Source organism: Choloepus didactylus, chromosome 2 (assembly GCF_015220235.1).
Source record: "Choloepus didactylus isolate mChoDid1 chromosome 2, mChoDid1.pri, whole genome shotgun sequence".
Taxonomy (NCBI): domain Eukaryota; kingdom Metazoa; phylum Chordata; class Mammalia; order Pilosa; family Megalonychidae; genus Choloepus; species Choloepus didactylus.
In genome coordinates this window covers 246,805,476-246,825,923 of record NC_051308.1, presented here as the reverse complement: position 1 = coordinate 246,825,923, position 20,448 = coordinate 246,805,476, and the positions used below count along the sequence as shown (strand labels likewise).

At 58.7% G+C, this 20,448-nt stretch overlaps 1 protein-coding gene across 2 annotated transcripts; it reads right to left on the bottom strand.

Moving 5' to 3' along the window:
• Positions 1–13,626: 13,626 nt before the first annotated feature.
• C1QTNF12 (C1q and TNF related 12) lies at positions 13,627–19,927 on the bottom strand. 2 transcript variants are annotated; one of them, XM_037828737.1, is made up of 8 exons: positions 16,725–19,927; positions 15,205–15,321; positions 15,001–15,112; positions 14,801–14,928; positions 14,535–14,643; positions 14,366–14,456; positions 14,159–14,237; positions 13,627–13,852 (listed from the first exon to the last, which is right to left on the bottom strand). In XM_037828737.1, the coding sequence occupies exons 1-8, from the start codon at positions 17,082–17,084 to the stop codon at positions 13,754–13,756; spliced, it is 1,095 nt and encodes a 364-aa protein (XP_037684665.1). In that variant the 5' UTR covers positions 17,085–19,927; the 3' UTR covers positions 13,627–13,753. The 2 variants fall into 2 exon arrangements, with proteins under 2 accessions (XP_037684665.1, XP_037684664.1); XM_037828736.1 differs by having other exon boundaries at positions 14,801–15,321.
• Positions 19,928–20,448: the final 521 nt, after the last annotated feature.

Genomic DNA, 20,448 nt, shown 5'->3' with positions numbered 1-20,448 from the left:
TCGTAGACCCTTCTGGCCGCAAAAGCTCTTAAATCCCCGCACATGTCTGTTAATTGTCTCAGAAAAATTTTGAAAACTTCCTTAGACGTTCCTGAGCTGGTGAAATAAATGTCTGCTGGGTTAGGCTGAACCTCGAGAATTTGCCAGTAGGCCCCCGTCTGTTTTTCTCCTACAAAAGTGGAAGTTTACGGTCATCTTAAAGCAAGTTTTAAAGCAGCTACAACCTGGGTTGGCGGGTCCCAGCAGGAGGCAGCCGCACCCGCTGGCCCTTGGACGTGGAGCGCCGGGCGGTGAGGGCCCCCAGGTGCGCGGCCCCCACCCCGACGCCGCCCCTGGGGAGTCGGGGTCGACGTGGCCTTTACCGAGGACTCGGAGGCGCGCAGCACCCGACCTCGGCGGGCTCCGCCAGTGTCCCCCGTCCCCATCCAGGGCCCTCGGAGAGCCCCGCGGAGGGCGGCCGAGAGGGGCCGCGGGGGTGGGCAGAGGGCCTTGGGGGGCCCTCCTCCGCCTGTGCTGTGGGGACGCTCCCGCCCCCTTCTAGGGTCCCCGGCCCTGCGCCCTCCGAGGCCGTCGGGGAGAAGCACGTGGCAGAGGGCGGCAAGGAGGCCGGGCCGCAGGGCAGTTCTGGGTCTGACCGTCGGAGGTGGGTTTCCTGGCTGGGCCGTTGTGCGACCTGGCGCCACTGGGGTGCAGGCTGGCATCATTGGGGTGCACGCTGGCGCCACTGGGGTTCAGGGGTCTCTGTGTGACTTCTTAAAACCGCCTGCCCATCTACAATGATCTCGAAGCAAGTTTAATTAAAAATGTGTATTACACTGAATTGGATGCTTGAAAGTGGTTACAGTGGAAAGTTTTATGTGGTATACTGTGTGTTAATTACTAGAATAAAAAAAAATTTTTTTAACCCATAGAACATATGAACCCCTAATGTAAACTGTGCACTTTAGTGAATAAAAGAATTATAATGATGTTGTTTCATCAATTGTAACAAGGGTACCAAACTAATACAAAGTGTTAATAAGAGGGAAAACTGGTGGGGAGAGGCGAGGGGTATATGGGAACTCTGCTTTCTGCATGAATGTTCTGTAAACCTACAAGAGCTCTAAAAAGAAATTAATTAAAATATGTCAATTTAATACATATTTAGGGAGTTATTGCTTAATGGGTGAGCGTTTGTGTTTGGGGTGATAGAGTCTTACCAATGGAAGGTGGTGATGGTGGCACAACATGTAAACATAATTAATGCCACTGAATTGTACTTACAGATGGTTACAGTGAGAAATTTTATGTTGTACTGTAGATATGTTTTTAATGCAATGTTGTTGAGATATATTCATAAACCAGATAATGATCCAAAGTGTATAATCAGTGGTTCACAGTATCATCATATAGTTGTGCATTCATCACCACAATCAATTTTTTTATCATTTTATTGAGATATATTCACGTACACGCAGTCATACAAAACAAATCGTACATTCGATTGTTCACAGTACCATTACATAGTTGTACATTCATCAACTTCAATTTTTGAACATTTTCATTATGCCAAAAAAAATTAAAAATGAGGATAAAAATAAAAAAGAATACCCAAAACATCCCATACACTTTATTCTCCCTCTATTTATTTTTTCTCCTTATTTTCTTACTGATCTTACATACACTGGATAAAGGGAGTGTCAGTCACAAGATTTTCATAATTACATAGTCACACCTTAAGAGCTATATAGTTACACAATCATCTTCAAGAGTTAAGGATACTAGATTACAGTTCAGTAGTTTCAGTTATTTCCTTCTGGTTATTCTAATACACTAAAAACTACAAAGGGATATCTATATAATGCATAAGAATAACTCCAGAGTGACCTCTCAACTCCATTTGAAATCTCTCAGCCAATGAAACTCTATTTTGTTTCATTTCTCTTCCCCCTTTTGGTCCAAGAAGCTTTCTCAATCCTATGATGCCAGGGCCAGGCTCATCCCCAGAGTCATGTCCCATGTGGCCAGGGGGATTTACACCCCTGGGGTGTCAAGTCCATGTTATAAGACTTGCCCTGATAACCTGTGCTCTCAGCTTCAGTTCTCAGAGTTTGCACATTATAATTTGTCCATGTTTGTGAGACATTATAATGCCTGTCTTTCATTTCTGGCTTATGTCACTTATACTGTCCTCAAGTTTCATTCACCCAGTTGCAGACCTCACAACTTCAGTCCTGCTTGCAGATGCTCAGTGTCCCACAGGTCACTGTTCGGTTCACCAATGTGTATATACCACAGTTTGTTTATCCACTTGTCCATTGATGGATATTTGTCACCCTCATTTTTGAAAGACAGTGTTGCTGGATATAGAATTCTTGGCTGGAAGTTTTTCCCTCTTTCAGTGTCTTAAATATATCATACCACTGCCTTCTTGCCTCCATGGTTTCTGTTGAGAAATCTGCACTCAGTCTTATCAAACTTCTGTGTATGTGATGGATCAGTTTTCTCTTGCTGCTTTCAGAATTTTGACAATCTGATTAGTGTCTTGGAGTAGGTCTATTTGGATCTATTCTGTTTGGGATATGCTGCATTTCTTGGATCTGTAGTTTTATATCTTTCATAAGTGATGGGAAATTTTTCGTGATTATTTCCTCCATTCTGCCCTTTTCTCTTCTCTTCTTCTTCTGGGACAGTATAACACATATATTCGTGTGCTTCATGTTGTCATTCAATTCCCTGAAACCCTGCTCATATTTTTCCATTCTTTTCCCTATCTGTTCTCTTGTGTGTAGGATTTCAGAAGCCTGTCCTGTAGTTCTCTAATCCTTTCTTCTGCCTCTTCAAATCTGTAAGTCTCCATTGTGTTTTTCATCTCTTCTATTGTGCCTTTCATTCCCATAAGTTCTTCCATTTGGTTTTTTACGCTATTGAGTTCTTCCTTATGTTTGCCCAATGTCTTCTTTATACCCTTCATCTCTGTTGCCATATCTTCCCTCATCTCATTGATTTTTTAATTGATTAAGCATGTTTGTTTGAACATCTTTAATTAGTTGTTTCACTTCCTGTATCTCATTTGAAGTGGTGTTAGTTTGTTCCTCTGACTGGGCCATATCTTCATTTTTCCTAGTGTGACTCGTAAATTTTTGTTGGTGTCTAGGCATCTGGTTCCCTTGATTAGTTTATTCTAGAGGTCATTTTACCTAGGGTTTTCTTGTTGGTTGGCTTTGTTCTTTCTCTGTTCTTTGGTGTTCAGTTCAACTAATTCTAGACCTCTTACATTGCTTCTGTTTAACTGATCAGATTTTTTCAGCTCTTTTTATTCTGGTTCTTGTCCTGCCTGTATGGAACCTTTTTTTCTTTTTTGCGGGAGGGTCTATCCAGATATGATCGAACCCAATCAGATTTTCCCGGGCCACAGGGGCCCAGGTCTCAGGAGGAGGCTGTAATCGGTATCAGGTTTCCCTGAGGGTGAGACCCAGCAGGTTGTCAGACTTTCCTGTGAGACCTCTAGACTCAGTGCTTTTCCTGTCCTGCCCAGCAGGTGATGCCTGTCAGCCTGCAGCTCCCCACTGGTGTAAAGAGCCCCATCCCTGTCGGGGTCTGAGGGTGTCAGAAGCCAAGCTTAAGTTGTTTGTTTTTGTTTGTTTTTGTTTGTTTGTTTGTTTTTCTTGGTTTGCTTGCCTTTTTCTTTTCCCAAAGCCTGGGTCTGAGTTCTCTGAGGGAGAGCAGCCACTTGAACTGGGCCCTGCCTCCCCCTTTTTGTAGGGAAGATATACCCTTTAGGGAATTATCTCCTTTGCTTGATTTCCTTCTTTGTCTCTCTGTCTTAACTCCACCCTTGCCTGGGTCAGCCCTGACAAATGAAAATGCCTGAGGCTTTCTCTAATGAGCTTATTAGAATGAGAGGAAAAAAAAGAAAAAGAAAGACATCCCCTTTTCAGAGCCAATCCCCAGCCCCCCAGTTTTGCTGGTAGTCTGGAGTAAGTACCCAGGTCTATGTGCCCCTCTCCTTGGGGCACAGCCTTTTTCCAGTATTCTGAGCTCAGCAGACTCAAAAAGCCTCTGTTTCTTTTTTTATTTTTTCCCCATCATTCCAGCCTCCTCTCTGCTGGGAGAGACCTCAGGGTTCCTTTCCTGCTTCCTCCAGTTTTCTCTGTGCTCATAGCTTGTATTCAATAGTCCAAATTTGTTCATTAAAATCACAATTGGATATAGCTTTTGGATTGAGAAAGAAGATGGTAGCATAAGAGGAATGGAAGCTAGTTTGTCCCCCTGAAACAACTAATAAACAACCAGGAACAACTAGTAAATAATCTGGAATAACTGCAGGGGGACAAATGTGACCATCCACTCATCATACACCAACCTGAATTGGGAGGAATGCCCAAGATCACAGCATAAAATCTGTAAGTAAAAACTGCAGATCCAAGCTGGGAGCCCCATCTCCCCACAGCCCAAACTGCAAAGCCTGAGAGCCCCCTCCCCCACAGCAAACTGCAAAGTCTCACTGTGCTAGAGAGCAGCACTCTCTAAGCAAGTGACTATAGCTCAGCTGAGCTCCAACTGGGGTTTTACTTAACAAGCGTGGAGTGCTCACTACTACAAGCTAGGAATCCCCAATAAGCAGAGAGAGGCTTTTGGTGAGGATTGACCTTGGAGAGCTCAAAGACCTCTCTGGGAGGGAGGGGGAGCCCAGAGGACTGAGTGCTGTCTCTGGCCGATGGGTGAAAGTGAGGTGGCCCACAGACTGACCCTGAAGGGGGGCATTCTGTCCCTTTTTTGGCTCAGTGGAGAAAGCCTCAGCCATTTTCAGTTCCCAGTGCTCTGACCCAGACAAGGGTGGAGACAGCACAGGCAGAGAGAGACAACTGAAATGCTAATGACCTCTCCCTAGGGAATCTATCTTCTCTGGGAGGAAGGAGGGTGGGGCCCAGCTCTACTACCCACCTTCCATTTGGAACCATCCCCAGAGCCTTGGGGAAACAGCCACAGGCCACACCTCCTTACACCAGTCTGGAGTTACAGGCTGACAGGTGCCACCTGCTGGGTGGAAAAGCGTAGTGACTTGAGGCATCACAGGGTGTACCAATCTAAGACACCCTCAGGGAGATGTGATACTTTTGCCTCCTACTGGACCTGAGCCCGTTCTGGTCTGGGAAAACCTGATTGAGGTAACCAAGGAAATCAGATGCCTAGACATCAGAAAACTACAACCTACACTAAGAAAAACAAAGTTATAGCCCAGTCAAAGGAAAAACTTACACTTCAACTGAGATACAGGAATTTAAACAACTAATACTAAATCAATTAAAAAAATTTAGGGAAGATATGGCAAAAGAGATGAAGCATGTAATGAAAGCACTGGGCATACATAAATCGAAAGTTCAAAAAAACAACTGACAGAATCTATGGAAATAAAAGGCACAACACGAGATGAAAGACACAATGGAGACATACAACATCACACCTCAAGAGGCAGAAGAAAACACTCAGGAACTGGAGAACAAGGCACCTGAAAGCCTATACACAAAAGAACAGATAGAGAAAAGAATGGAAAAACATGAGAAACATCTCTGAGAATTTAAGGACAAAACGAAAAGTAAGAATGTACGTGTCATTGGTGTCCCAGAAGGAGAAGAGAAGGGAAAAGGAGCAGAAGCAATAATAGAAAAAATAATCAATGAAAACTTCCCATCTCTTATGAAAGACAAAATTACAGATCCAAGAAGTGCAGCGTACTCCAAACAGAATAGATCTGAATAGGCCTACGCCAAGACACTTAATCAGATTATCAAATGTGAAAGATAAAAAGAGAATCCTGAAAGTGGCAAGAGAAAAGTGATCCATCACATACAAAGGAAGCTTGATAAGATTATGTGTGGATTTCTCAATAGAAACCATGGAGGCAAGAAGGAGGTGGGATGATAAAAAATATTAAGTATGAAAGAGAAAAACCACCAACCAAAAATCCTGTATCTGGCAAAACTGTCCTTCAAATATGAGGGAGATCTTAAAATATTCTCTGACAAACAGACAATGACAGAGTTTGTGAACAAGATACCTCCTCTACAGGAAACACTAAAGGGAGCACTATAAACTCACAGGAGAAGACAGGAGTGAGAGGTTTGGAACACAATTTTGGGAGATAGTAGCACAGTAATGTAAGTACACTGAACACAGATGACTGTGAGCATGGTTGAAAGAGGAAGGTTAGGAGCATGGGGGACACCAGAAGGAAAGAGGAAAGTTAAAGACCGGGACTGTATAACTCAGTGAAACCTTGGGTGCTCAACAGTTGTGATAAAAGGTACAAATATGTTTTTACATGAGGGAGAACAAATGAATGTCAACATTGCAAGTGTTAAAAATGGGGTGGGATTGGGGGGAAAATACAATCAATGCAAACTAGAGACTACAGTTAACAGAAACAGGGTATTATGTTCCCTTTAATATAACATAGGCAGTATACCAAAGCTAAATGCATATGGCGGCGGGGCATAGGGGAAGGGTGTGGGACTCTTGGCAATGGTGATGGTGTCTGACTCTTTATTCTACTTTAGCTTAATGCTACCTTTCCTTTTGTCGCTTCCTAGCTGTCACGTTTTGTTTTCTTTTGTTTCTTTTTTCCTTTTTGTCTTGTCTCTCTACCTACTATGACTCTTCCTCCTCCTTTTTTGAAGAAATGGAGATGCCCTTATATAAATAGTAGCGATGGTGGTGAATATATAAATACGTGACTATACAGGGAATCATCGATTGTTTACTCAGGACAGAATGTACGGTGTGTGAACAAAACCATCTCAAAAACATGGGTTGAGGAAGAAACCTTGAGGGCACTATATTGCGTGAAATAAGCCAGCCACATAAGGACAAACATTGCAGGGTCTCAGTGACATGAACTAATTATAATATGTAAACTCATAGGCATGAAATATGTTATCAGGATATAGATTGAGGCCAAAGAATGGGGAGCAGTTGCTTATTATGAGCAGAATGTTCAACTACGGTGAACTTAAACGTTTGGAAATGGACAGGGGTGATGGTAGCACATTGTGAGAATAACTAACAATGCTGAAAGGTGTGTGAAGGTGGTGGAAAGGGGAAGCTCCGAGTCACGTATGTCACCAGAAGGACAGTTGGAGGTTAAAAGATGGGAATGTATGAAACAGTGAACCTTGTGGTGGACAATGTCCATGATTAACTACAAATATTAGAAATCTCTTTCATGAACCAGAATAAATGTATGACACTGTAACTAGAAGTTAATAATAGAGGAGCATATAGAAAAAAATATATACCTATTGCAAACTATTTACTACAGTTAGTACTATGTTTTCTTTTTTAGGTAGTAGTATTTTAACATTCTTTCATCAACAGTAACAAATTATTATACCAATACTATGAATCAATGGAGGGGGGGTGGTTAGGGGTATGGGAGGATTTGAGTTTCCTTTTTTGTGTGTCTTTATTTCTTTTCTGAAGTAATGAAAATGTACTAGAAATTGAAAAAAAATTAATTGTGGTGATGGATGCACAGCTGTATAATGATACCATGGGCAACTGATTGTGCACTTTGGATCTTTGCATAATTATATGGTATGTGAACAACCTCAATTAAAAAAATTTAAAAAAATCACAGTTGGCACTTGGCTGAGCTCCCCCCTCACTCTAGTAGAGACGGCTTCTGATTCCCGCAGGGAAGGCTCCAGCTCAGCCTGCAGGGCCGGTGGGGCAGGGGCACCAGCTCTGCAGTTTCGGAGACGACTTCCACCCGTTCCAGAGTGGTGTACGATGGGTGTCTGGTGACCAACGTCCCCCAGACAGTTGTTCCAGAAATTCCTGGCTGTTGACTAGCTGCCCTAGAGGGCTAACCGAATTCCACACCTCACCACGTGCCACCTGGCCCCGCATCTCCTGTATGGGTTTTTAAAAAGCCCATAGAACTCTACAGCACAAAGGATGAACCCTAATGGAAACTATGGGCAGTAATTAATAAACTTCTAATAATGCTGATTAGTTGTAATCAATGCACCACACTAACGCACAATGAGAAGAACGGGGAAACCGGGAGGGGAGTTAATACTGGAACTCTGCTTTCTGCGACTATTTTCCGTCTTGATTACACTATTGAGGGGGAACATGGCCCACCCCGCCCTGGAGAGAACCGTGGGGTCAGGAGAGGTTCCTTGCAGGGTCCCAGGGGTGGGATGGCTGGAGTCACCCCGAGAGCCACACCAAGGGGGGCAGTGGGTGTGGCCTCTGGGGCAGCACATGAGGGGCAGGAGCACCCACAGCTGGACCCCTCTGGGCTGCTGCATCCACCCCTCCTGTCCCCGCGGGGTCTGAGCCATGCCCTGCCCCTCGGGCAGCAACCCCAGGCTGTGCCCAGGCAGGTGGTGGGGGCTGGGGGCGCTGAAGGCCCTGGGGGTGGGGGATCCGCAGGAAGCCAAGGAGACTGGGGGGCTGGGGGGCAGGGAACGGCCGCCTCGCGAGGGCCGGGGAGGTGCGTCCAGCCTCCAGCGCCGCCTGGTGTCCAGTTCGACCGGCCGGAGAGCTGTGGCTGCCGAGGACGCCCACCCCCGCGGCCCCCGGGACCTGTGGACACAAGCCAACACCCGGCGCCTCCAGGTGGGAGGTTCTTCTGTTAGCCACCCTGGTGCCCCCCGGGCTGCTGTGCACCCTGGGTCCAGCCGGCAAGTGTGGCCTTGGGACGGTCCCTCGGCCGCTGAGCCTGGGCGTCCACATGTGCAAAGTGGACGCAGCTTCAGAGCCCCGGCCGGGCGTCTGGTTTCCCGAGCATGGGCCATGCAGGAGGAGCAGGGGGGCAGGCCAAGCTGCCCAAGACACCGCCAGCCTCAGGGGGGTGGGGGCAGCAGACCGTGCTCCCGACTAAGTCCCCCAGCCACAGGGCCATGGGGCTGGCGGGAACCTGGAGCAGCAGGGGGTCCGGGAGCAGCGGGGGGGGGGGGTGTCCGGGAGCAGCAGGGGGTCCGGGAGCAGCGGGGGGGGGGGTCGTGGAGCAGTGGGGGGTCTCCTGCGCAGAGTGAGCATGGCCACAGACCTGGCTCACATAGGGTCTCTGCCCAGTGGTCCCCCCAGGGCTCGGCTCACCCGAGTCCTTTCCGTGACCCAGGCCCCCGCCCCTGAGCCGCTCCTCACGCTCCTGCCTCTTCACAGCCGGGTTTGCCGGCCACTCCTGCGGCCCCCGCTGGCCCCCATCACCCTCTGTGGAAACCACAAGACTGAGAACATTCTGGGGAAACCGCAGGCTCTGGCTGCCCAGCACTGTGTGTGAGGGGTACAGGGAAACTAGGGAGCATGGCGGGTCAGTGGGGCTCCGGCCCTCACCCCCAGCCCGGGCAGGGCCTCCAAAGGGGCAGCCAAGGGTGCCGGAGCACAGGCTCTGGTTCTGGAAGTTTGGGAAGGGGCCTGGCTCGCTGGTGCCCCAGACCCCAGCCTGGTAAACGCACAAGCAGGCACCTTCGCTTTCCACCCGGTGGTAAGTGCCGGCTGCCCCAGCCCCCCATCTCCCCATGTGCTCGGCCACGTCCGCCCGGCCATCCCGCCAGCCGCCCGCCCCCGCGCGGACCCACCTGCCTGGCAGCCCCTCCAGCCCTTCCCGACCCACCCGCCCCTGTGGGTGGAGCTGCTGCCCCTCTCTGCCCCCACCCATGGCCACACTGTGACCAGGGGACCCCCCGTCCCTCTCAGGGACCACCCAAAGCAAACAGGGCCCCTGAGGGTCTCCCTGGAGCCCAGGCATCCTGCGCCACGCCACCCACAGGGGCTGCTGCACAGCCCCTCTCCTCCCCATGACTTGGGGGCCTGCCCGGTCCCCTAAGTTGACCAGCGCCGGCCGGTCACAGGAGCTGGGCTGGCAGGTGGCGCCTCTCGGTTGACCTGACCCGCGGCCTGGCCCGATCGGCACTGACCCTGCCTGGGGCCCGGCCCGAGCCTCGGGGCTGTGCCAGGGACACGGGTCGCCCCACACGGCGTCCGGGACAGACACAGGTACTCACAAGCCGGCTCTTCAGGGAGCAGACCCCGAGATGTGGCAGCCCCCAGCCCCTCCTGCCGGTTCCCAAGGTCCTGTCCTCGTTTGGTGCTGTGTGTGGACCCTCGGCCGGCAGAGGCCCCAGAAAGGGACACGGGACCAGGGAGGTTTGAAACTGATGCAATGGGAACGACTGGCAGTCACGGTGCACCCGGGTTCTGGGTTCGGGACTCGCTGCCGAGGCCGCTGCAGGCGCCGCGTCCTGGGGCCGGTTGTGCAGCCGGTGGGGGGCAGAGGCCCGGCCTCAGGTCCCGGGCCGAGCAGGACCACCCCCCAGCCGGCACCCACGGCCCACGGCCCTCCTCCGGGCCCCTCCTGCACGGCCCAAGGTGGACACAGCAGCAGAGGGTGAGACCCTCAGGCCCCTCGCGTCCCCTGGAGGACAGTCGCCGGCCTGGGCTCCACCTCTGGGCCTGCAGCCAGACTCCGGGGCCCCCAGGGAGCAGGACGGGGCCGGGGACAGGGACAGCCCGTGCTCGGGGCGCTGGGTGTCCGGAGTCTGCACGTGCCGCCCCGAGCCCTGACCCCCTCCTGACACACCTGCACCCACGCCCGCCCTGGGGTCCCCCAGCCCCGGCCGACAGGTCAGATCCTGGGGGACAGCGAAGGGCAGCCACGGGCCTGGCCACCTAGAAGGACGCCGAGGGTCCCCTGTGTGTCCTGCCGCTCGTCCCCAACCCCCAAACCCCGTCTGGGCACGGGTGCCTGCCACCCCGGCCCCGGGTCCTGCTGTTTCCGTGTGGCCTCCCCCAGGCAGGGCTCAGCTGGCCACGCCAGCACCCCCCGTCCTCGAGAGTAAACAACGGTGGCGACAGCAGCTGGACCTCAGAGACTGAGCCCCCACCCTCCCGCCGCGCTCGGGCCTGACCCAGCTGGTGACCCGAGAAGGAAACCCGAGCCCAGCCCCTCTCCCCATGGCGCCTGGAGGTCCCAGGCAGCCCGTCTGGGGAGCGATGGGGGCGCCAAGTCCCGCCCCAAGGAGGCACCTCCAAAGCCAGTGGCCTGGAAGTCTCCTGCGAGTCTGGCCTCGGGTGTCCTGCTGCTGACGTGCGTCTGTGCCCTCCTCAGGGCCGCGGCAGGGACAGGCCTGAGGACAGCACCCCATGACCCCTGGGGCCCTGGGGCGGGGGGCGAGCCTGCAGTGAGGGCTTCGGGGGCTGCTTCTGGGGGCACCTCCCTGCAAAAACGCACTCTGCAGGGCTGTCTGGCGCAGCCTCTAGCTGTTCCCCGTCCTGCCAGCCTGCTGCGGGGTCTCTCGGAGAAGCTCAGTCGGGGTCCCCTCCCCTCGCGTGCCTCGTGTGGGCTGGGGTAGGCACCGCCTCGGCCCCAAGTCCTGTGAGACATGTCAGGTGTGCCAAACCTGATGTTATCACACCTGCGCCTCACTCAGCTCCCAGAGGAACCTGTGAGTCACTGCCCCAGAGCGGGCTGCACCCCAAATTCTCCCCAACAAAGGCCCTTTGTCCCCGAGCCCACCTGGGTTCCTGTCAGACATGCAGCAGGCAGATGTGGTGACGGCAGCAGGAACAGGCTCGGGCCAGAGCTGTGTTCCAGATGCCGACATGTCTCCCAGCTACCCTAGGCGGCGGGAGACCCCAGGCGGCGGAAGACCTCAGGCGGCAGGGGGCCCACTGACCCCAGGGGACAGGGCCCTGAGTTCTCGCGGAGCCAGGAGCCTGAATGTGTGGCACACTCAGCCGCTCAGCCCCAGCCGGGTCCCAGGCCAGCACTGGGCGAGTGGCATGGAGGCCGTGGAGGGGCTTCTATGCGAGCGCAGGGCACAGTGGCCCCTTTTGCACCCCCCAAGGCTTCCAGGGAGGGTGGCCAGGCCTCGGGCAGCCACCCTGAGCCGGGCACCGGCATGTCCTCCAGGAGCCTGGACAGCCCCGGCCTGCGTGGCTCCTGCCATGCGGGGGCACAGGATGCAGCAGCCGCAGCCCAGCAAGGGGAGCCCAGGGGACGGGCACCCCCACCGACTCGGCCAGGGACACACAGACACACAGACCTCGGGGTGCAGCAGCTGCATGGTGCAGCCCCTCTCAAGCCTCGCACAGGGTCAAAGGGCCCCCCAGGCCTTCCAGTGCAGCCGGCACAGGTCCTGGGGGTCCGGGCTGCTTCCCACAGGGCCCTTGAGGCAGATGCCCCCAGCCCCAGGCCTCACATGCGGTCCCCGAGCAGAAGGGGCAGCAGGGGCCAGGGCGTCTGCACCCGTCTGCACTAGAGCCCTGGGACCTGGCCCAGACCCGGCAGCCGTGGAGGGAGCACCCGTCTGGGGGGGCCTGGGGGCGTGGCATGGGTCTGAGACCAGATGAAGTCAGCCTTGGGTTGGGGGGTCCATGAGGCCGTGCTGACGGCTCAGCTCTGCCCCCAGTTCGTCCGAAAGCCCACTGGGAGAAAAGCTCCATTCCTCTGTGACCCCACCCCCACCCCCTAGGACCCCCCAGCATCTCCCACGTACCTCAAGGGCCCAGGACACCCTCAGGGAAGCCTCAGGCAGCCTCTTCAAGTGCTGCGGGTGGGGGGATGGGGGAGAAGGCAGGGCTGAGAGAAGGGGCGTCAGGGAGGGTCTGTGGGGGCAGCCGGGCCACGCCCCATCGCCAGTGCCCTCCCGGGACCCTCCCGCCCGCCCAGCCCACCCTCCCTGCTCACCAGGCTGGAGAAGCACATTCTGGGGAATTAGGGCGGAGGGGCTGACGGCCTCTGATCAGGACGGCAAGGACAGGGGCAGGAGGAGACAGCGAGATGAAAGACGGGGCCCACGGAGTCGGGGCGCCGGCGAGTCTGATTCTTTCTCTGCAAACGCTGAGACCCAGCGCCAGCCCCGAGCAGCAGGTCCCAGACCCCAGGGCCTCAGTCATCAGCCGCCCCTGCCCGAGCCGCCACAGGGGACCCCAGATGGCGCCCATCAGGTCGGGCTGCCAGGATGCCCCCAGGGCCGAGGGCCACCCAGGGTCCCCAGGGAGTGGGGCAGGGACAGATCAGCGGCCAAAGCGCCCAGCTGCCTGGACCGGCAGGCGGCAGGGAGGGTCCTCCTGTGCCCCCTGCCCAGCAGGTCATGGCCCTGGGGGCTGCAAGCTCCCTGCCCTCCCTCTCCAGACCCTCCTGCCACGGGCTGAGCCCCCCCAGGTGCCGCACGGAGATGCTGTTGCCCACGGCCTATTTACGTTCTCAGGTCTGGGACTGCTGGAGCCAGGACAGGACTGGGGTTGGGGGGCCCAAGTCCACCAGACTCACAGCCTGGGGGTGCAGTCTACGGTGGAGGCTCCCACCGTCTCCCAGCCCCGGCCGGGCCCCCCACCCAGCCCCACATGCCCCTGTGCACGCTCTGTGCTCGTTTGGGTGGCCCTGGCGTCATGTGTGGGACTCGCGGCTTGCACCCATGCCTGCTGCCCTCACCTCCCTGCGGGGTGCTGGCCGGGGCTCTGGGCTGGTCCTTGCGATTTCATCGCCTCGGGCCCCCGGACTGCAGGACCCCCCGCTGGCCCACCCCAAGCTCCGGGGCCACATGCGGACAAGGCCCCTTGGCCACGTCTCCAGTGAGGCCCAAACCTCGGCGACAACCAGGCAGCGGCCAGGGTGACAGGGTTGTCTGTTCTTTATTGCTGTGGCTGGTTATTAACAGAGGATGGGGAGGAGGGCCGAGGGCTGGGGGGGGCTGGGGGCTGGGAAGGGAGGTTTGAGGGGAAGGCGGCTTTGCTCCCTGCCGCTCCTCGGCCGTCTTCACATGCCCAGAAGCAGGCCCGAGAAGCTGGAGCCGCTCTGGATGGTGAGGGGTGCCCCGGAGCCATTGTCCACGAAGACGGAGACATACTGTCCAGCCTGAAGCCCCAACAGCAGATGTCCCTGGCTGGGGCCAGCTCCAGGCCAGCCCCCCGCCCACAGGGAGGCACAGGAGGGACACCGTCCTCTTGTTTCGGGGTCCCAGCCCACCAAACAAGAGCCCCGTCCCACCACGCGAACCCAGGAGTCCTGAGCTGCCTGAAGCTGCCCACAGAGCCAGGCCTTTAGAGGCCCGGGAGCAGACAGGGTCCCGCGGGGCTAGGGGCTCACGGGCGCAGGTGCTGGATGCTGGGGGCCCCCACCCCGCCTCAGGGTCCCCTGCTGCCCACCGGCTCCTGCGCTCACCTGCAGCTGCAGCATCCCCTGCACCGGCACTGTGAAGACCCCGCTGTTGCTCTCCAGGCCCGCGACGGCCTCCAGGGACCTGTGCAAGGGGTGCAGGCGGAGGCGAGGGGCAGGCGAGCGGCAGGTGAGGGGCGGGCAGGGATGCAGGGGAGGCACGAGCAAGAGCACAGCTGGCCCCGCAGCCCCCGCCGTGGTCCCGCAGCTCACGTGTAGCGGTGACACAGGGACTCGATGCAGATGAGCACGCGGACGGCATCCTGGACCCGCAGCCGGGCCCGGCTCTGCAGCTCACTGTGGTCTGTGGGGGGAGAGGGGTTGTGAGGGAGGCCCGGGACCCCCACGCCCCTTCCCGGGCTGAGCCCACCCCGCGGCTCACCCACGTGCAGGCTGGCGGAGAACTGGAAGATGGCAGAGGCGGGGGCCGTGAAGCGCCCGGAGGCCAGGCTGAGGCCCGAGCCCCGCAGGAAGGCTCCCTGGGCCGAGGGCTGCGAGGGCGGTGGGTGAGCGGCGGCTCCAGGCTGGGGGGCCCTGTGTGTCACCAGCCCCCCACCGGCTCGGGCTCCCAGAGAAGGCCTCCCCACCCCGGGTGGCCCCTCTTGGCCACCCCAGGGCCCCCACTGGGTCCCCAGCCCACCCACTCACAGCCTGGAAGCCATGGAGCTCCACCAGCGTCTTCCTGTCCACCCGCATGGGGCCCCGCAGCTGGCAGTGGAAGGCCTCGGCCACCAGCCCCCCGCCCAGCGGCCCCGGGAGCCGGTGCTCGGTGGCTTCTGTGGGGACACGCGTGGGTCAGCCCAGGCACCCCCGGGCCGGGCGGGGCCTCCCCGGGGGCCCGGCCTCACCTTTCCGCAGCTCCTGGAACTCCCGCAGCAGGGCCTCCCGGGAGACTGCAGCGCCAGGGGGCCCTGGGGGGCCGGGGGGCCCAGGAGGTCCTGGGGGACCAGAGAGGCCTCTCTGTGGGGGGGAAGGGGGAGAGAGTGAGGACCCCGGTGGGGCAACCCCCTACCCTGGGCCAGGCCCCAGCCAGGGTCCCCGGGGGACCTCACCAACTTCTTGCCCCGCCCTCGGCACCGTTTCTTTGGGGCCCCCTCGTTGGGCCGCCGGACGAAGTCCAGCCATGTCCTGTGGGCGTCGGAGACCTCGGGCCCAGAGGCCTCGGGTGGCTGCAGGGCAGGAAAGGTGGGCGGTAGCGGAGCAGCGAGGGCCACCACGGGGGACCCAGCCCAGGAATGCCGGAGCAGGGGGCGGCCAGGCAGGGCCCTTTCGGAGGCGGTGGCCTTCCTGAGCCCCGAGCCATGTCCCGGCTCCCCAGGCAGCTGTGCTCCGAGCTCGGCCCTGGGCAGGCTAGGGGCTGCCCGCTGGCCAGGGTCCCTGCGGTGGGCTTGGCCCTTGCCGAGGCAATGGGTGGGAGGCGGGAACAAGCTTTCCGTGTGTCCTGCCACGCGCGGCGGCGAGTGCGAGAGCTGCAGCCCAGCTTCACTGCAAGGGCCGCCGAGGGCCGGGGAAGGCCAGTCTGCCGGTCTCGGGGATAACCAAGGGCAGGACGTCGGGGCCAGGCCCTCGGCCTCCACGCTGGGGATGGCGCAGCACCGGACAAGGCCTGAGGGGCTGGATGAACTCGATCTGGGCCCCAAACAGGGAGATGAGAGAAGCACCCGAATCTGCCTGTTCCCACAGCCACCCCAGCCCTTCACGCTCGGGGGCCCAGGCACTGGCCCCACCGCACTGCCAGGGGCATCCACCCCATCTGTCCCCACCAGGCCGTCCAGGTGGGCATGAGGTGGGCTCCTCCCCGCCCCCCGGTGACCTCCAGCTGAGGCCCCGCCCGGGGACGGTCGCCTCGTCCTGAGCCAATCCCTCTTCAGCCCATCTGGGAAACGCGCCCCAGGCCTCGGGCCGCGTGGGCAGCGGGCAGGCCGCCACGGCGACGCCCTGGGAGGCTGCGAGGGCGGATCAAAGGCCGCGAGGGCTGGCGGAGGCCTGCGGCTGCGAACACCACTCCCCGCCCGACCTGTGGCCCCTGGGGCTGGAGACGCACACCTGGCCGGCCACGGACTCCCCCCAGGACAGCGTTAGTGGCAGCCGCAGCAGGAGAGCTCCCAGGACCGGGCCCTGGGGTCAGCCCCGGGCCCCTTAGGAGACCCTCGGCCTGAGAGGCAGGCGCACACATCTCCTGCCTCGGAGAAGACCCTAGTGCAGGACGGGCCTGAGGGGCTCCTAGGGCCAGCACAGGGGCCACAGGGGCACCCCACCAGGCTGCCTGGAGCACCCCCAACCTGAACTGGTGATTGAACCCAAGGGCCACCGCAGACCACAGCAGACAGGTCAGGGTGCAACCGGCTGGGGGCATTAAAGGTTTAATGCCTGCCCCCCCATGCCCCCCAGCCCTGGATCATGAGGACCCTGTCTGAAGCCCCTCCCCACCAAGACAGGGCTGTGGTCACGGGCAGGGGAAGGGGCCACTGGCCGCCAGCTGGGAGGCCGGCAGTGTGTCACCCCGGGTGCCTGTTGTCCCCACCGAGGAGCCCTCCGGGAGGGCGTCCCACACGTGCCCCCAGCCTCCTACCTTGGGGGAGCCGGGCGGCTTCTCAGGGTTGGGGATGGTGGCGTTGGGGGGCTCTGTGCGCTGGCCAGGCGGCCGTGGCCTCTTGGGCTCCTGCTGGACGCCCACGTCCCTGGGGAGCGTGAGCTGCGGCCAGAGGAGGGTCATGGCCGCGGCCCAGGCCCAGCCCCAGCCCCAGCCCCTCATGGTGGCCGGTGGCCGGCAGCAGCGGGCAGCGCTAGGGTCCTGTGTCCCGGGCGGCTCAGCACTGCGGCCCCTGGCCCGGCCCTCGCATGGGTGGGCGGCAGCTCCGCCCTCAGCGCCCCCGCGGAGGGGCCAGGCCACGACACATGTCTGCAGCACGGAGGGCACGACGGGGCGCATGCAGCGGGGCCTGCACTGGCCGCCGGCCTCCCTCCCGCTCCGCCTCGCTGGGAGCCTCCCGCCCTCCAAACCTCGCCGGCTCCAAGGGGGAGGGCTCAGTGCTGCCACCCAGCTGCCCGCCGGCTCCAGGGCCGCCCGGGGCCCCCACGCCCCAGTGACCGCGTGCTACCGGGGGGCTGGCCCCTCCATGTCCCTCCCAGGAAGGTCCGACTCAACAGGTAACGCTGCGCCCCCCCATCTGCCTCCCCGACAGCCCTGAGGGTGTCGGGGTGCACCTGGTGACCTGCTGGCAGCCCCCAGCCCCTCCCGTTCCTCTCCTCCAGGCTGCAGGCTCAGACCTCAGACCCCCGGCCTCGAGACAGTGCCCACAGGCTCTGGGTGACCTGGCAAAGACAGACAGTCGGGCCCCCACGGCCCAGCCTGGGCCGGCCCCCCAGAAGGCGCGGGGGCGCAGCCACGAGGTGGGAGGAGACCGATCATCCCCAGCCCTCCTGTCCCCTTCCTCCTGACCCCGAGGCGCTGCCCCTGCCCCAGCGGGGCCTTCAGCTTCCTGCCACGCTGAGCCAGGAGAAAGGAGTCCCTGACCCCGGGGCTGAAAGACCCAGGCCGTCCCCTGGGAAATCAAGGACATCAAGCGAGACCCCGGGGCTCCCAGCACCTCTCCGTGCTGGCCAGCAGCCAGCCGACGGCAGGGGGCCCCAGAGGGGAGCCGCTTTCTCTTTGTGACACCCTGGGGGAGCCGGGGACCCTCCGTGACTAACTCCGGCAGCTGGGAGAGGCTGGCCGGGGCCACGCTGGGGACCGAGCAGAGCCCTTTTTCTGGGCTCCCCGCGGCACCACGGCTGGGAAGAGCCACCTGCATGGCAGCGAGGAACGTCCCGGTGGTCTCGGTCCTGGGGCTGAAGAATTCTCCGGACCCTCCTCAACTTCCAGTCGTCTGCAGAGAAGGGCGAGGGGGCCCCGAGCCCCAAGCAGGCATCTCTGCTGCCGGTGCCGGGGGCTCCAGCCCGGCCCCCATGTGCGGCCCCTGGGCTCTGGGAGAGACGGTGGCTTCAGGGACAACAGAGGGATTGTCTCAGCTCCGACCCCGTCCTGGGGGGGCCTTTGGCACCCCACGCCCACTGTGCCCACCTCTGGGGCCTGTTCCCGGCCTCCCTCAGCCAGCTGGAGGTGACCACACCACTGGGAGGAGAGGCTTGGGGGTAGCAGCTCCACTGGCAGTGCACCCCCCTTCAGCTGAGCCCCGCACCCACCGCTCCCGCAGCCAGACAGGGCCAGGCCCACAGCTTCTGCCCATAAATTCAGGACAGCACCAGTGTCCCCCACCTCTGAGCCTTGGATTGTGAGGAGGGGTCAAGCCACACCACAGCTCCCAGACCACTGGACGGGCAGCAGGGCCACCTGCCCAGCTGGCATGTGTGACCAGGCTGTCCTCCGTCACTGGGACGCTGCAAGCCCCAAGCTTGGGGCTGGCAGAAGGGCCATACCACCATCTGTCCAAACCACGCACAGCCAGTCACTGTGCAGACAGATGCTCTCTGGCTTCCCGGACACCAGTGTATCCCAAGCCTGGCAAGGGACCCGAGTGCCTCTCCCTGGGGTGAGCAGTGGAGCTGTCTGGGAAATGATGGCACAATGACCAGAGTCTCTTGAGGAGTCCACTCCAGGCCAACGGGAGGGTTGCCGCCGACTCTGGAAGGACCCCTGGCAGGCCCAGGCCCAGGAGAGTCATGTGCCCTCAAGCCGGGGACCCTGGAGCCCCGACAAGCACAGTCGGGGAAAGGGAAGAAGAGGGCCTCCCGCCGAGGCCTCTCAGTCCAAGACTTCTCGGGGGATCAGCTGGAAATCAAGTCCTCGAGTACCAGGCTGGAGAATTTTCATCCCCTTGTGGCACACTCAGAGGAAACCTTCGCAGTTTGCTGGAGCAGGCAGGAAACACTGCTCTCCCCGCCCTGCCCCCCCACAGCTGAAAACTACCTCGGTTATGGCCTTGCAATGGTTTCTGTGTAGGGCTTTTATTTCTTCATAAAAACACACCCTTCATAGTGGTGGCACTTCTCCACACAACACGGAACGACTGTGCACACACACGAGTGCACACGCCACCGCCCCACCACCTGGCCCCATGACCGAGTGAGAAGTCGGGGCTCACACAACCTGAGGACACGCTGCCTTCACCGTCTCAATGAGGACACACTCCAGAGGGACAGACAGAGGCACATCCTTATGTTAAGTCTCGTTAAGATGACGCAAGGCCTTGGGTGCCAACCCACAGATTCTGTGCAGCATGGGATGTGCTCCCACCTGCTGAGTATGGGTTTTTAGAAGTTAAAATTTCACAAACAGAAATGAAGTAACCGTGTAGCCAGAAACCCTTCTACATGCTAAACATTGGAACCCCAAAGAAACCTCAGGAAACATCAAGTGTTTGAACCAATACCAACCACCCCTGGGCCCCCCCGCTAAGGCTGGGGAGCCCGTGTGCTGCAGACACACCTTCCCCTCACGAGACGGCCGGGGGCACGTGGCGACGCTGCGTCCTCGAGCCGGGCGCAGCGGGAGACAGAACGCACTTCCGGGAGACAGGACGTCAACAGCGTGGAATTTAGGAACAAAGATATAATGAAAGATTTTTTTTCACAAGAGCAACTTAAATACATACCAGTGGTAAATTATAGAGCAATTTTAAATAAATTGTTCAAAAAACAAAGAAATTTTGTCAAAGAAGTGTAAGCACACGGGGCCCACTTCACTACCACGGCGCCGGCGGTGTCCCCATCTGGGCTGGAGTCTTGACGCTAAGATGCAGGCGACGGTCAGCAGGGAGTGGCCGGGAGGCTCAAACACAGACACTGGACGTCTTCTGAGGCAGTTTCTTTTCCTTCCTTGATGCCAATTCAAGCTGCGAGCTGTCTTCCAGCATCAAAAGACACTCCTTGGCACCCTGGGTTGACGTGAGCAGTGTGTGCTTGCCACCTCCAGGGCTGTGGAGGGTTCTGGGGGGCACGCGGGCAGGCCCAGCCCTGCCTGTGCACAGCTGTCCAGCTGCCCAGAAAGCTGCAGCCTTTGGGCCACACGGATATCGGGAACTTAGAGAGTCTCTGCCATGACCCCACTAGGAGCCCCGAGGAGACCGAGGCCCGGCTGGGGAGGCCGCCAGGCAGTGCCCTCGATGGGGATGCCCGCTGCGGCTGAGCCCAGGGACCCTTCCACGCCCTTCTCTCTTGTGCCCAGGGAACGCAACGAACCAGCCAGGGGCCCTCGAGCCCAGGCGGGCTGGCTCCCACGTGAACACCAACCACTGTGGCCGGAGCGAGCAGATGCCCGGCTCCACCTCGGGAAGTGGGGCTGCACTTCAGGAGGA